The sequence below is a fragment of the Girardinichthys multiradiatus genome, chromosome 4 (genome assembly GCF_021462225.1).
Source record: "Girardinichthys multiradiatus isolate DD_20200921_A chromosome 4, DD_fGirMul_XY1, whole genome shotgun sequence".
In the NCBI taxonomy this organism is placed as follows: Eukaryota; Metazoa; Chordata; class Actinopteri; order Cyprinodontiformes; family Goodeidae; genus Girardinichthys; species Girardinichthys multiradiatus.
The window spans coordinates 29,991,807-30,008,755 of NC_061797.1; the positions used below are offsets into that span (position 1 = coordinate 29,991,807).

Consider the following 16,949-nt stretch of genomic DNA (forward strand, 5'->3'; position numbering starts at 1 on the left):
TATTTGAAAGATCCAGATTGCTTTCACAAATAGAACTTTTCAGGACTGAATAAAATAAAAAATGGTGAAAAGCAAAATAAAACTCTGAACCATATAAACACCAAGTAAAATAAGAAAACATAGTTTGACTATAAAATACTTACCTTAGAAGTTATTTAAACATTTCATAGATTTTGTATGCTACAACTATAGCAATGACTTCCAGGGCTTTTTTATTCCCAATTCTGTGTGCAGGAACTGCCAACCGGGTCTGAAATCGGTTCTATAACAACCATGAGCACTAATGAAGATAATCCCACAACTAGGCGGAGATAACCATTCCTTATGGCATTTTTAAAAGAAAATCATGAAGCTGTGTTTTGTAGTTGACTCAACATTGATACCATAATTGCTTATTAAAGCAAGTAAAAATGTTATATTTGTTAGGAAAATAGGAAGATTAAGTCTTTACAGACATTGGTATGAATCATTTATTTATTTGTTTGGATCTACAGGGGTTGGACAATGAAACTGAAACACCTGGTTTTAGACCACAATAATTTATTAGTATGGTGTAGGGCCTCCTTTTGTGGCCAATACAGCATCAATTCGTCTTGGGAATGACATATACAAGTCCTGCACAGTGGTCAGAGGGATTTTAAGCCATTCTTCTTGCAGGATAGTGGCCAGGTCACTACGTGATACTGGTGGAGGAAAACGTTTCCTGACTCACTCCTCCAAAACACCCCAAAGTGGCTCAATAATATTTATATTTGGTGACTGTGCAGGCCATGGGAGATGTTCAACTTCACTTTCATGTTCATCAAACCAATCTTTCACCAGTCTTGCTGTGTGTATTGGTGCATTGTCATCCTGATACACGGCACCACCTTCAGGATACAATATTTGAACCATTGGATGCACATGGTCCTCAAGAATGGTTCAGTAGTCCTTGGCAGTGACGCCATCTAGCACAAGTATTGGGCCAAGGGAATGCCATGATATGGCAGCCCAAACCATCACTGATCCACCCCCATGCTTCACTCTGGGTATGCAACAGTCTGGGTGGTACTTTGGGGCTTCTCCACACCGTAACTCTCCCGGATGTAGGGAAAACATTAAAGGTGGACTCATCAGAGAACAATACATGTTTCACATTGTCCACAGCCCAAGATTTGCGCTCCTTGCACCATTGAAACCAACGTTTGGCATTGGCATGAGTGACCAAAGGTTTGGCTATAGCAGCCCGGCCGTGTATATTGACCCTGTGGAGCTCCTGACGGACAGTTCTGGTGGAAACAGGAGAGTTGAGGTGCACATTTAATTCTGCCATGATTTGGGCAGCCGTGGTTTTATGTTTTTTGGATACAATCCGGGTTAGCACCCGAACATCCCTTTCAGACAGCTTCCTCTTGCGTCCACAGTTAATCCTGTTGGATGTGGTTCGTCCTTCTTGGTGGTATGCTGACATTACCCTAGATACCGTGGCTCTTGATACATCACAAAGACTTGCTGTCTTGGTCACAGATGCGCCAGCAAAACATGGACCAACAATTTGTCCTCTTTTGAACTCTGGTATGTCACCCATAATGTTGTGTACATTTCAATATTTTGAGCAAAACTGTGCTCTTACCCTGCTAATTGAACCTTCACACTCTGCTCTTACTGGTGCAATGTGCAATAAATGAAGACTGGCTACCAGGCTGGTCCAATTTAGCCATGAAACCTCCCATACTAAAATGACAGGTGTTTCAGTTTCATTGTCCAACCTCTGTACATTAGCCGCCGCAAATGCTGCTGCTATTCTTCCTGGAGTCCATAAAATAAATATACCATTAGATTACATAGAAAAAACAAAGAAAAACAATACACTGTTAAATTACATAAAACCAGGATGTCCATTGCACAATACAAAGCTCACAACAACATTTCAATATTTAGAGTTACAGAAAAATAGTGACTTTTAATCAAAACCAATTGTTCGATTCCATCGAGTCATTCCTCTATAGGCATGTAATTAGTTGCTACTTTAGGTAAAATAAATTTGTTTGCTACAACAGATCTAGTTTTATAATTATTAATGTCGTAGCTAAATAATACATTTTGATAAAGGGTGGAAGGAATTTTGGTAACAGAAACCTTCCTAAACAAACATAAAAGTGAATATAGAAGTCTTACATGAACCAATAATCACTTTTTTTGGTGCATTACTATAGAGCTAGTGTAATAATCACAATGAAGCTGCATTTGTGCTGCCCTATTTTGTATAACTTGTAGTTATCAAAATTTGATAATATTAAAGTCATCATCATGTCTGAGCTCTGAACAGCAGGGGGAAGTGTTGCATAATAGTCCCGCCAACTAACATTATAACTGTACCTTATCTTTCCCTGGAACAGAATGTAAAAAAAAAAAAAAAAACGGCACAAAATAACAATGTTTGTTCTGACGCAAAATGACAAATTGTATTGTTTTAAAATGGCCTTTCAGACCATACACAGTTTCCTTCTGCCAGTTTGGTCCAATTGTAGGTTAAAGTCAAAGTTAACTGTTAATGCACCAGCCCCTCAACTGTAGGGATTTTATGGAGCCTCACTGGACAATGACTCCCGTTGTTTCATTAAAATCTTAATGAAGGTATTTGTTGTCAGTAAAGGATACTATCACTAATAACCCAAAGTTAGTGTGTGTGGTCTGATGACAATACCTCCCACAACCAGGCTGCAATCAGGATACTAAGCTCTGTAATTGCTCATTACTATAGCTTTATTGCTGGCTATTTCAGGGGAAACAGTAGAGAAAGAGTTGTGGAGCTGAAGGAATGAGGATAGATGGTGGGGATATAGATGTAACAGGAGAAGGGAGACAGGGAAAAACAGAGGATACAACTGGATGAAGAGAACAGGCCGAAGACTTAACAAAAGGCCAGGTACTCAATGCCGGTCGACATCCTCTGAGCCCTAACTGTGTAATTATTATGAAGTAGCGGGACACAAACAATAGAAAGGGAAAATACAGGAAATATGAGATGCAGATGAGTGATTTGGGGTTTTATTTGGGTCTAGGAATCGCAGCTATAGCATTGTTGGACAGGAAACACATCTTGTGTTGCTGTAATAACTCTCATTTGTGTCCACTTTGGGGTTCTTCTTCTTTGGTGGTAATAAGGATAGCAGCTTTTAATTCAGCATGCATCTATACTGAGTGGGAGGCATTAATCGGTCAACACTGTAAGCATTTCTCCTTGTCTCCCTTTTTGTGGGTCTTTCTTCTACACCCAACTTTCAGTCTTGTTTTAGGATCTCATGAAGCTCATCTGTCCCCCTAAGCCAGGGTCACTGGTGACTCTCAGCCTTAATAAGGAGGGCCTTCTGTAGATAAACACCTCTGTTTATTGCACCTTATGTAACTACTCCCCCTCACTCCACACAGGTGTACATTTAAAGGTGCACTGCCTTGCAAAAGGCTTTGTATCAATTCTATTTGTTCTTCATTTTACAACCACAAGCTTCAATAAATTGCATTTGATGGACCACCACAATGTTATGTGAAAAGAAAAGCAAAGGCTGAAAAGTGTAGTGCGCATTTCATCCCCTCTGAGTCAAAATGTTGTAAAACTACCTAACTGCTTAGTATCGTTGTCTTGCTGGAAGGTGAAAGTTGCCACCATGCTTCATGATGGGGGTGGTGTGTTTAAGATGTTGTGCAGTTTTAGTTTTCCTCCAGACAAAGCATTTTGCATAAAAGCCAAAAGGTTTAGTTTGATTTATCTGACCAGAGCACCTTCATTTTTACTCTGTATCCTGTTTGCAAACTGCAAACGGGACTTCTTATGGCTTTCTTCTTGTCACTGTGTAAATGATAGTTGTCTTGTCAATTGATCCTTCCACCTGAACTCTGGATCTCTACAGCTCCTCCAGAGTTACCACTGATCTCTGTCTGCCTCTTGGAAAGATGCTGTCAGGCCATGTCTGATTCTATTTGTGCACCATTGTTCCCTTATAGACCTCTGATCTTTACTTCATGTCATGTTCCTGGGGTGTTAGATAATAGTTTTCATTTGTGTCTAGTTTTTCATCATTTTAATTTTTGTTTATCATGTTCAAATAGGTCTTACCATACTCTGTTGTTATTGTTGCCATTTGGGTTTTGCCATATCAGTTAATTTCCCTGTGTCCATTATTGTTAGGTGTTTCTCTCAGTTTATCCTTTTGTTTTACCTCTAACCTGCTTGCCATGCCTTTCGCCTTACTGCTCCCCATATATAAAACTAAGCTATCTGGTTATTCTCATTGATTCTACTGTTAGCCTGCTTGTTCCATGTTTGCTACCCTGCTCCATGCCGTATGCTGCGTGTCATCGCCTGTTCTCTTTGTAAGTTCCTTTAATTATTAAAACCTTTATTCACTTTTACTACTTTCTGTACTTGGGTCCTTCCTCAACCTCAACATGACATTTGCAGAGCAGCTGTATTTATCCTCAACTGTAATCTATTTATTAGTTAGGTGGCTTCGGAAGGCAGGAGGTTGCACTAAGTTTTATTTAGGAGTAGCAGAGTAAGGAGAGCTGTACATATACTGTATGCATGCCACACTTGATCACTGCATCATGTACCTTCCACTTCACAATCATGTTTATGTTGGTCCATTACATAAAATAATACCCTGAGGTTTGTGGTTGTTATGTGACAGAAAGTTAAAAGTGCATAAATACTTTTGAAATGCACTGCATCTTCGATTGAATAAAACAAGAAAATAATCATGCAAATAATCCATTTGAGGTGTGTGGAACATGTATTTTTTGTGAGTGTACAGATTTTACATTTATTTTAGCATTATGATCACAGAAACCCTTTTCAGCAGTTTGATTTTAGCTGCCTCTGTGCTGAACAGTGTTGGCTCTGTCCTGTAGGACTTTGCGGTTTCTAACAGCCACAGCTCACATTTAGTTTCTCTATTTTTGCTGCATATTTCACTTTACGTCAGTGTGCTTACAGATTTCATCAAATCTGTAAGCACATTTTTTCTTACAAAATAAAAGACCAGACGGTAAATTGTTTATTTGATATTTAATTATGGCACCATGGTACAAATACGACAGTCTATCACACAAGTATTATGACCAGCATTTAAGGAAGGCAAAATACATCATGTGTGGATCACCAGTATAATCACAGCATGCTTGATAGTTTAATTCAGAATAGATGGTTTACTTCTTTCTTGCTCAGCTTCATGTAAGTGCTGTTTTTCTGTTTGCCTTTCAACTTCTACATTCGTCTAGATCTTTGTGAAATATATTTCTTTAACTGTTTTAAAATTCATATTGGGAAACAAACATGGTGATTTTGGTGAGGTACCTTCCCAGCTGGACCCTTTTCTCCAGCTCACTCATCTCCACCTCTGCCTCCAGAGTGACGGGGCCCTGCACGGGACTCACCAGCATCAGCTGACCCGTCTGATGGTCTGAACGCTGAACTGTGAAGTGGCGGCGCGCTTGACCTCCCCCTAGCAAAGTGAAGCGAAGCATGTCGCCTAATTTCCTCTGGGCTGAGATTCTGAACATGACGCGTGGGGCGGACAGGTTGGACACAACGGCCAGGTAATGATAGGAAAAGACGTTTGGGGTCTGAGAACAGGCTCTGTTGTCCAAAGGGCAGGGGTTGCGTTCACAACGCCTGAAAGAGATCAAAGGAGAAGTGAGAAGCCTTGTGTGTACTTTCACAAGCTACCCTAAGATATAGTTGGTACAGTTGGAACAGGGTCGGAAATGATAGATGATATACATTTGATTTGTTCATTTAAATAATAATCCCTAAATTGATAAATTAAACAAAGTTTTTTCTATTGCCATTCTTAAAAAATGCAAAAATTGCGCTGATTTATAGCCGGGGTGTACTAAGTGCGTCCGTTTTCAGCCCTTGAAACGTTTTTGTCAGGCCAATGGACAATTAAAGATCGTACAATTTTTCACCCGCAGCACAGGCAGCTCATACAAATGCGTGCCTTTTAAAAAATGTTTAAATTGATGTTTTCCTTGATGCAAACATTAAGAAACACACAAAAACCTAAACAAAACTGACATTAACCATAATCATGTACATGGCACTCATGAACCTCTCTTTTTTTTTGTTTGTTTTGGAAACGCGTGACACCAGTTCAAAATCATGTTCGGGAACCGGAACTAGCTCCGAACTGCATCGGTGGAAAAGGCCTATCAGTAACTTTTCATGTTTATTTATGTGTTTTAACACATATGAGTGTATAGGCAAGTATTGTTGGGGTGCAAATACCTTGCAGATTGTTTTGTCTATCAGGAATATGTGCAATGATGTTCATTTTCCTTATTTTGTGTTGAAACTAAACAGAAATAAATTGACACGTAGTTTGATTTTGAAAGAAAATATTAGGGATTTTGCTTACGTGGGTGATATTTTGACATATGTAGCATGAGGGATTTTGGGGCAGTCGACCTGGACACACTGGAAGCCACCGTATGTGTTAACACACATCTGATCCTTTGTGCAGTTGTTCTGCCTGGTGGCACACTCATCAATATCTGTGGGAAAGAAAGTAACCAGGAATTTCAATAAATTAGTTTATGTACAGAAAAATAATAATTTAATTGTTGGTTTTTAGAACTTTATTTAAAAATTTATAAATATAAATGTGCTGTTATTTGCCTGGGCTCTCAATCTAAAATGTTGGCAGCTTAAACTAGCTGTGTGGTATTTGCATGTTTTTCTAATATCTATGTGGGTAGCCTCTGAGTTCTCACACAGTCCAAAAACATTTTTTTAATCATAATTTTGGTCATTTACATCAAGATTTTACTCACTTCTTTCAAAATGTTTTATTTTTTGTCTTTTTTGTCCCATTTTGATGTATTTGTCTCGCTTTGCTTGTTCTGTATCTTTAAAACACAATTAATTTTTAAGATGTTTTAAGTTTGTTTTTCTTTGACCAGGATGTACAGGTAATAAACTGGCCTCAAAACATCCTCAACATATCACCCTTCACTCTTCTCAGTTATGTTCTCGTTAAGTACTCCTTACAAAACTGAAGACAGATAAAAGTAAAATGGGGACTGCACCTTTACAGCTGCGTCCATTAGTAACATTATACCCGGCAGGACAGGAGCAGCGATAGCCTCCAGCGGTGTTAATACACTTATGTAAACACAATTTTCCCGCAGGTCCGTTATGGAAGACCTCACATTCATCTATGTCTGCAATGAATAATGGATGCACATTAGACATCCCAAACAAACATTTGTTGTTAGAGTTCGACTAAGTAGAAATTATGGAACGGACCAGTGCAGCTGTAGCTGTCTCTGGCAGAGATGGTGTATCCCTGCTCACAGGTGCAGTGGGTGGTCCCCTGCACTGTAGTGCAGCGTGACGGACGAACGTGCAGCCCAGCTGTGGCAGCCGGTAAGGTGGAAGCAGCTGAAGCAGAGCCAGCAGAAGTGTTTGTCCTGGTGATGAAGACTGAAGGAACACATGACCAAACTTAGCATTTATACTCGAACCTCACCTGCATCGGTTCCAGACAGACTTTAAAATAGACAGTATTAGTAACCTTTAAACTGTGATACTTGCATTTACATGAATTGTACATCCATTTATCACCCAACACCAAAACTGACTTTTAAGGAAAGAAAAGTGCACTTCTCACACATGCATGGTATGTGCGTTTTGTGCTTTAAACTCACATGTTGGCACAGGGCTTTGACAGGTCTCTCCAGCCCAACCTTTGGCACAGACACACGAAAACTTGTTCACCTTATCCACACACGTCCCACCATTCAGGCAGGGAGATGATGCGCACTCACTGAAGTCTGAGGGAGGAATGCAGAGACAAGGTTATGCACGGATGGAACCTTGGAAACCTGCAGATCATGGGACATGTACAACCTAATAACCCTGAATCTCAACCCACTAAGACATCATGGCATATGGATGCATAAGACAGGAATATGAGTAAATTGTCAGGGTTTGTGTAGCGGAGTACCCCGGAATGCAGACAAGCAGGCAGCATGACGGTAAGTGAAATGATTTAATTAACAAAACCTACTACAGATGGTGAAGGCAAAAACAGACATGGGCAGGCTGGACATGCCAAGACAGGCTTGGCATAATCAAAGGACAAGATATGAACAGAGAGAGTGATCCAAAATGTTTCCGCCAGGAATGAACAGAACAGATGTGTATATATGGAGCAAGAACCAGGTGAAACGAGGAGACTGAATGCTAGGTGCAGGTGAACCGAATGAAGATGATTGAAGACAGGGGAGAACAAAACGTGGCTGGAGCAAAACAGAGACTCTTGAATACAAACTTAAACACAACTAGTAAACCATGAAACTAAAGCATAACCAGATCCAAAAAACCTAACTTGACAAAACATGAACTAGAAGACAAAAATTAAAGCATGACCAGGAAAATAAACAGAAGCATGATTCAAAACCTATCAATAATAATAATAAATTCAGTTTCAATACAGTTTATTTATATAGCGCCAATTCACAACACATGTCGTCTCAAGGCACTTCAAAAAGTCAGGTACATACATTCCAAATAATAATAATAAGAAGAAGAACCCAAAAACACCCATAAATCATGACAAAAATAATAGGGCAAAGCAAGCCAATGTTTGGTGTTACCAATTTGTAAGAAAGTCAATGTTCAATCAAACAGCCTTTGACTTGTTATCTCAAAGTCAGGAAACAGTCAGGAGGGATAAAGTGGCTTGAATGGAGTATTGAGCATCAGACTATTTCAGGACAAAACCTAACATATATAAAAAAAGAAAAATGCTCACATACCACATCAAAATGCATTTATATGGGAAACAGTAACATTTCTTATGAAGATATGCCAGAATGAAAGGCTGACAAAGCTGATCCTTACAAGACTGTGAAAGTGATCAGTCGATTAAAGAGTAGAGTGATGGTGTGGTAGAAGAACTGAGGAGACAGAAGGAGGAAGAAGAGAATGAAATGTAGAAAATGTCTCTCAACATTGAGAGCACACAGCAAAGGACTTGACTCAAACCTCGGCATGTTGGGTGCTGGCCAGTCCAGGTTAGGCTTTCCTGACAAACCCTGCTTTCTGATCCCACAATTTCATATCCATGGTCACACAGAAAGTGGACCTCATGGCCAACGCTGTGGGATTTGCCAAGTTTCCTCCCATTAATGGGTCCATCCAGTTTTGGGCAGGTACCTTATAGAAATACAGATATTAAACATAAACATCATAGTAAAATTAAATACACTTTCACACAAATTCATTTTTCTACATTTTTTGCTTACTGTTTACTGGTTTTGCGATCTGCTTCCCCGCACTGCTCTGCAGTGAATTTATTTTCTTTCTCAGGTTGCGTAGACTCTGCAAACAGGAAGCTTCATGGGCAGACAATAGCTTCTGGACCTGCTTCAGGGTACCTAGGATTTCCTGTCTATTTGGGCAGTCCTGGAGCAAAACAGAACAGTCTGCCAAATTCAGAAGGGGCTGCTGTTGCAAATAAAAATTTTCAGCAATTCTGCTTTAGATTGTGATAAATCGTAAAGCCTTAACTGGTGGATTGTTGTGGACTAAGCACTTTATAAGAGTACACTATGAATGTGTAAAATTGCATAAAGCTTCCTTTGAAGAACATTTAGTTCTTCAAAGTGAATGCTGTTTTCCTGAATTTATTTATGTTTTATTACAGCAATTGCTCCTGCTGCAGGGTGTTTAAAATAAATATTTATCTACAGAGAAAGATCTTCTGAAGTGAGATACCACAAGCCACTGAGGTCTTTGATTTATGGGCCAGTGAGAACTTTTTCTAGCGCCATTCAATAACAAAACTCACAAATAAATCGCCCTAAAAACTATGAACATTTCATTTTTCAGATATTTGTGTTAGATGGCAAACCGCTTCAGTGCATAAACAAATGTCTGAAAGGAACATTTGTGCTATTTAGAGGTTCATGTGTTCAGGAGATCATACAGTACCTTGAAAAAGCATTCATAGCCACTCAATCTTTTTGACATTATTGTCACAAACTTCAATGTATTTTACTGGGATTTAAGTCAATAGACCGACACAAAGTAATGGAGAAATGTAAAGTGGAAGGAATAATTGCTTTCAGGATATTTTACAAATACAAATTGGAAAATTGCAGCACATTTTTTATTCCCTCTACATTTGGTACTGCTGCCCAGAATTTTGTTGAATAAAAGACATACAGGTTTCATTTGCACTTTTTCACAGGGAAACATGTGGAAGGTGCTATAATTAAATTAGACCATACCCTTTTGGTCAACATGCAAATAGCAATGGGTGGCAGAAAACTAATAATGTAAATCCCTGAACTACATTGAAACATGGTGGTGATAGCATCATGCTGTGGTAAAACCTTTTACCAACAGAGACAACAGAGCTAAATACAGGGTGATCCTGGAATAAAACCTGTTAAAAGCTGCAAAAAACTTCTGACTGGGGTGGAGGGCATTCAGCCAGAGCCACAAGGAAAAGGCTTAGATCACGGCATTGAGATTGTATTTCAGGGTAGCTAAAGGGGGGGGTCATCAGACCAGGTGAGCCTGTGTGAATTGTAGCCTCAGTTTCCTGTTCTGAGCTGACAGGAGTGACACCCGGTGTGGTCTTCTGCTGCTGTAGCCCATCTGCCTCAAGGTTCGACATGTTGTGCTTTCAGAGATGCTGTTCTGCATGCCTTGGTTGTAACAAGTGGGTATTTGAGTTGCCATCCCATCAGCTCGAACCAGTCTGGCCATTCTCCTCTGACCTCTGGCATCAACAAGGCATTTGTGCCCACAGAACTGCCGCTCACTGGATTTTCTCTTTTTTGGACCATTCTCTGTAAACCCTAGAGATAGTAGTGTGTGAAAATCCCAGTAGATCAGCAGTTTCTGAAATACTCAGACAAGCCCATCTGGCACCAACAACCATGCCACGTTCAAAGTTAAATCACCTTTCTTCCCCATTCTGATGCTCGGTTTGAACTGCAGCAGATCGTCTTGACCATGTCTACATGCCTAAATGCATTAAGTTGCTGCCATGTGATTGGCTGATTGGAAATTTGCATTAAAGCAGTTAGACAGGGGTACCTAATAAAGCGGCCACTGAGTGTACAGGTCCTTCTCAAAATATTAGCATATTGTGATAAAGTTCATTATTTTCCATAATGTAATGATGAAAATTTAACATTCATATATTTTAGATTCATTGCACACTAACTGAAATATTTCAGGTCTTTTATTGTCTTAATACGGATGATTTTGGCATACAGCTCATGAAAACCCAAAATTCCTATCTCACAAAATTAGCATATTTCATCCGACCAATAAAATAAAAGTGTTTTTAATACAAAAAACGTCAACCTTCAAATAATCATGTACAGTTATGCACTCAATACTTGGTTGGGAATCCTTTGGCAGAAATGACTGCTTCAATGCGGCGTGGCATGGAGGCAATCAGCCTGTGGCACTGCTGAGGTGTTATGGAGGCCCAGGATGCTTCGATAGCGGCCTTTAGCTCATCCAGAGTGTTGGGTCTTGAGTCTCTCAACGTTCTCTTCACAATATCCCACAGATTCTCTATGGGGTTCAGGTCAGGAGAGTTGGCAGGCCAATTGAGCACAGTGATACCATGGTCAGTAAACCATTTACCAGTGGTTTTGGCACTGTGAGCAGGTGCCAGGTCGTGCTGAAAAATGAAATGTTCATCTCCATAAAGCTTTTCAGCATATGGAAGCATGAAGTGCTCCAAAATCTCCTGATAGCTAGCTGCATTGACCCTGCCCTTGATAAAACACAGTGGACCAACACCAGCAGCTGACACGGCACCCCAGACCATCACTGACTGTGGGTACTTGACACTGGACTTCTGGCATTTTGGCATTTCCTTCTCCCCAGTCTTCCTCCAGACTCTGGCACCTTGATTTCCGAATGACATGCAGAATTAGCTTTCATCCGAAAAAAGTACTTTGGACCACTGAGCAACAGTCCAGTGCTGCTTCTCTGTAGCCCAGGTCAGGCGCTTCTGCCGCTGTTTCTGGTTCAAAAGTGACTTGACCTGGGGAACGCGGCACCTGTAGCCCATTTCCTGCACACGCCTGTGCACGGTGGCTCTGGATGTTTCTACTCCAGACTCAGTCCACTGTTTCCGCAGGTCCCCCAAGGTCTGGAATCGGCCCTTCTCCACAATCTTCCTCAGGGTCCGGTCACCTCTTCTCGTTGTGCAGCGTTTTCTGCCACACTTTTTCCTTCCCACAGACTTCCCACTAAGGTGCCTTGATACAGCACTCTGGGAACAGCCTATTCGTTCAGAAATTTCTTTCTGTGTCTTACCCTCTTGCTTGAGGGTGTCACTAGTGGCCTTCTGGACAGCAGTCAGGTCGGCAGTCTTACCCATGATTGGGGTTTTGAGTGATGAACCAGGCTGGGAGTTTTAAAGGCTTCAGGAATCTTTTGCAGGTGTTTAAAGTTAACTCGTTGATTCAGATGATTAGGTTCATAGCTCGTTTAGAGACCCTTCTAATGATATGCTAATTTTGTGAGATAGGAATTTTGGGTTTTCATGAGCTGTATGCCAAAATCATCCGTATTAAGACAATAAAAGACCTGAAATATTTCAGTTCATGATATTATGGAAAATAATGAACTTTATCACAATATGCTAATATTTTGATTAGGACCTGTATGTGTATTGCTATCACTGAAAATGGATCTAAATAAAAAACTATTGGGTTCAGTTTGCACTATTGGTAACTGTCCGTCCTGTGGTAAAATATTACTTTTTAGTGGATGGAAAGGGAGAGGAGGGACACATTCTTGTTTTAAGGTTGTGTGTTCCCCCTCACTACACTCATTCATCTGCATCATACTCCCACCTGCCCAGCATCTCATGCATGTTTTTTGCACCATCAATTACTGTTTCGTCCAGGACGAGTTATGTAAGAAAAGCCAATATTTGCTGAAAACACCTCTCTTTATTCAGGCTCAACGGAGGTTTGGAAAGCTTTTTACCTTCAGGCCGTCGCTACAGAGCACTGTCTACTAAAACCAGCCGCCACAGAGGCAGTTTCTTCCCCCAAGCTGTTTCTCTGATGAACATTTAATAGAGTACCAAACAAGTGCATACTGAAGTTGCAAATGCACCTTTTTATATATGTATATTTAAGGACATAAAGATATATGCATATATATATATATATATATATATATATATATATATATATATCTTATAACGCATTTAAAAACAAAAAAACAAACAAAACAAAAAAACAACCCAGAGAGCAAAGTGTACCGGAGTCAAATTTCCTGTTTGTATGTACGAACTTGGCAATAAAGCTGATTCTGATTCTGAAAGACTTCAGTCATCTGGACGACATGGAGGCTGGTGTTCACAGTGCTGCTCTCAAAGGCCTCTTTCTGCTCATGCTAGATAGCATTTTACGTGGCTTCCTGTTAACTCACTGATTTTACCACAGCTGGCTCAGACTAACAGTAAAAATATAAACAAATCTAATCAAAATAAACAACATATGGGAGCATATATCGCTTGAAGGACCTAGATCATCGTACTCATGCTCTTACATGTATTTGTAAACATAAACTCATGTTGACCACATCTCAGGAAAATGCAAACAAATACTGTACATGAAGGTACAGTCATGCATGTAACGGCCTGAATAGACTCATTCACAGACTCTCAGCTTCCTGGAAATGTTCTGAAGCCTTGCAGTGAAGCACAGCATAGATATAGTGGTGAATTCAGCCCTGGCAGACTGTGGCATGTTGTTTCTAAAGCATGCATGCAGAGCAGAGGCAAGTAAAGGTTTTCTTTCTAAAATACAGTAAGGACTTTCAGGACCATGCTCATGGATGCATCATAGCATGAAGATATTTGGAAGTTAACACTGTATAGCAAATATTATTGAGACTGAAAGCATTTAGATAAACTTAGATAAAGGTTTGACCTGTTCTACACATTAGCTAAGAACTTTTTGCTGGAGAGATTCCTACCTGTCCAAAAGTAGGACGGAGAGAGCACAAATACACCAATGCAATGAGATTCACAGCTGATGCAAACATTTTTTCAATAAGCAGTCCTCTGGTGTGTTGAAAGCTGTCAGAAGAGTAAAACTGTCCTGGGAGGGAGCCGGAACGTCAGGTTAGGAAAAGCTCCTGACTGGAAAAGCTGCTGCCGCTGTAGAGTGGAATGCTGGGTTTACTTTACAGCAGCCAATCAGGGAAAGGAGACTTGGAAGAAAAATGTGACTACATTATTATCCCTTCACTTAACTTGGAAATCACTTCCTCTCTAGGCAAGCAGCTTCAAAATATGGGAACCCACAGAGAAGCTGTGCCCTCTGAAGTAGCATGTTAATACTGTGTATGCATCCCTGTCCTTTGCATTTACTGGTTTAAACTATTCATGCATAAATCTTCTGAGATTTTCTGGAAGAAATAATCTCTACCTGCATAAGACTGAAGATCCCAGCTTACGATAGGAAAGGAAACCCTTTCGGAAAAGTGCCTCAAAGTTGTAAAAATTTAGAACATATGGCAAATACACACAAAAAAAAAGTAGCCTACAACAAACAGATCGTTAGAATAAAAGAATAGAATAGAAATAGAATTTATTGTATTTGCTGTACCAGCAGCAAAGTTAAAAACTAATGGAAGTGTTGAAAAGCATGGAAATATTTTCAGCAGGAACCAGATCTGTCCAGTTAAGTATTAATGTTGTGTTTTTTAAGTCATGCAGGAAGAAAAGTCTTGCAGGAAGAAGTCCAGCTTCGTCCTGCTAAAATACCAATGGACTTAGCAGTAAAATATGCTATCTTGATGGTAGTACATGCCAATCTAAAACTGTAATATACACCTCTGCATCATGTTAGCCATCAATGTTGACTTTTTGGTACCACATGACCAGTAAATTAAATTTCCATTTTAAATTATTGCAGTAGTAATATGTTGATTTGTATAAAACCATGAAAGTCCTACTGTCTATCTTAGGGTTCTAACTAATGATCAACCTGAAGGTCAGTTTATTGATACCGCACCCGTTTACAGCAAGTGTAAACTCAAAGCACTTCACCAGACAAACAGGTACAATTCATATCCAATTATAATGCAAGGCAAGTTTATTTATATAGCACATTTCAGTAGCAAGACAATTCAAAGTGCTGTACATCAAAAAAGAAAAAGGAAACATAATAGGAAAAGTACATTACAGTGGCATGAAGGTAATAAATACTTAACGAACACAAATAATTAACGAGAATAAAAACTAGTAATTAAAATGATACAATGATAATAGAAAAGATAAAAAAAATAAAAATTAATGATAAAATGATTAATAAGAAAATGAAAGAAAAGTTGGATTGAAAGCTTAACTAATAATGTTTAGATAGCACAGTCAAAGGCCACTCTAAACAAATACGTTTTTAATCTTGATTTAAAGCAACTTAGGCTTTCAGCGCTTTTACAGTTTTCTGCAAACTTATTCCAGATTAGTGGAGAATAAGAACTAAAAACTTCTTCTTCATGATTGGTTCTGGTTCTGGGTATGCAGAGTAGATTTGAGCCAGAAGACTTGAGAGGTCTGGGTGGTTGATACACTGACAACAAGTCTGTAATGTATTTTGGTGCTAAGCCATTAATTGATTTATAGACTAACAGAAGTATTTAAAAGTCTATTCTCTGAGCTACAGGGAGCCAGTGTAAGGACTTTAGAACCAGGGTGATGTGCTCCACTTTCTTAGTTCTAGTGAGGACGTGGGCAGCAGCATTCTGGATCAACTGCAGCTGTCTGATCAACTTTTTAGGCAGGCCTGTGAAGACACCGCTGCCGTAATCAATTCTACTAAATATGAACACATGAATTACTTTTTCACGGTCCTGCCGAGACATTAGTCCTTTAATCCTGGAGATGTTCTTTAGGTGATAGAAGGCCGACCTAGTTACTACCTTTATGTGCCTCTGAAGGTTGAGGTCTGAGTCCATCACTACACCCAGATTTCGAGCCTGATCGGTGGTTTCTAGCTGTATTAACTGATAAATAATAAAATCAAACCAACCCAATCCAGTTGTATAAAAATTCAACTATATAAAGTCCTCATAATTTCTAGTTATACTACAATGCCAATTCAATTTATAGTGCCAGTTGGTATAAGTTATCTACCAATCTCTCCTCCTGAGGAAGCATGGGGCGACAATGGAAAGACACAACTCTGTTTAATGCCACTTTTCCACACAGACCATGAATAATACAAATTGCTAAGAATTGCTAAATTTAGAAATTTGCTAAATTTCTGGTCCAAATTGTAAGATTCAGTTATGACACATGTACGATAGATAAAGATAAATAGTGAGATTTGGCTTTGTTCACACGAACATTGTCAAGAATTCAGTACTATTTTTCCAAATCTATTAAGAATCCTGCACAAAAATTAAGAATCGGTTAACAATTGGCCAAATGCATTTTAGAATCCAGTACAATTAAATTTGAATTTGTTACTGTTCTTGACATCATGACAATTCATGGGATTTTCCATCAAGATATAATACAAAGACGGATACAGGAGCTGAGGGTGGAAGATAAAAATGTCTTAGTTTCATGGTCAGGACACGGCTTTATAAAGTTAAAAATGCACAGGAAATCCCACGAATCAATTAGGAATCGGTTGCAATACCTAAGAAAGAACTACGAATTTGTTAAGAATTAAGTGAGATTTGTTTGGATTCAGGAGTTCAGCACCAAAATGTTTAACAACTCAAAACTTTTGCCACAAATTCCAGATGGCTCAAGAATTGCAAGAACTGACTAAGAATCGAATTTGAATCAAATACGAATTCAGGAACTTTTTATGATTCAACTAGGAATCCTAAAATTCTTGGTGATTCATATTACTTGTGGTCTGTGTGGAATAGTGGTCTAAACAAAGGTTTTGTT

The 16,949-nt window shown here is 39.3% G+C and overlaps 1 protein-coding gene across 1 annotated transcript; it reads right to left on the bottom strand.

Annotated features, from left to right (window-relative positions):
* Positions 1-5,032: 5,032 nt before the first annotated feature.
* Positions 5,033-14,205, bottom strand: LOC124867277 (fibulin-7). The gene is made up of 8 exons (XM_047363647.1): positions 14,015-14,205; positions 9,292-9,451; positions 9,032-9,202; positions 7,690-7,815; positions 7,289-7,465; positions 7,069-7,203; positions 6,399-6,534; positions 5,033-5,653 (listed from the first exon to the last, which is right to left on the bottom strand). The coding sequence occupies exons 1-8, from the start codon at positions 14,081-14,083 to the stop codon at positions 5,290-5,292; spliced, it is 1,338 nt and encodes a 445-aa protein (XP_047219603.1). The 5' UTR covers positions 14,084-14,205; the 3' UTR covers positions 5,033-5,289.
* Positions 14,206-16,949: the final 2,744 nt, after the last annotated feature.

Coding starts and splice junctions, on each gene's coding strand:
- LOC124867277 (XM_047363647.1), bottom strand. CDS start 14,083: ATGTTTGCATCAGCTGTGAATCTCATTGCATTGGTGTATTTGTGCTCT. Junction 7,816..9,031: donor CCAGCACCCAACATGCCGAG/GTTTGAGTCAAG, acceptor TTCCTCCCTCAG/ACTTCAGTGAGTGCGCATCA. Junction 7,466..7,689: donor TCAAAGCCCTGTGCCAACAT/GTGAGTTTAAAG, acceptor GTGTTCCTTCAG/TCTTCATCACCAGGACAAAC.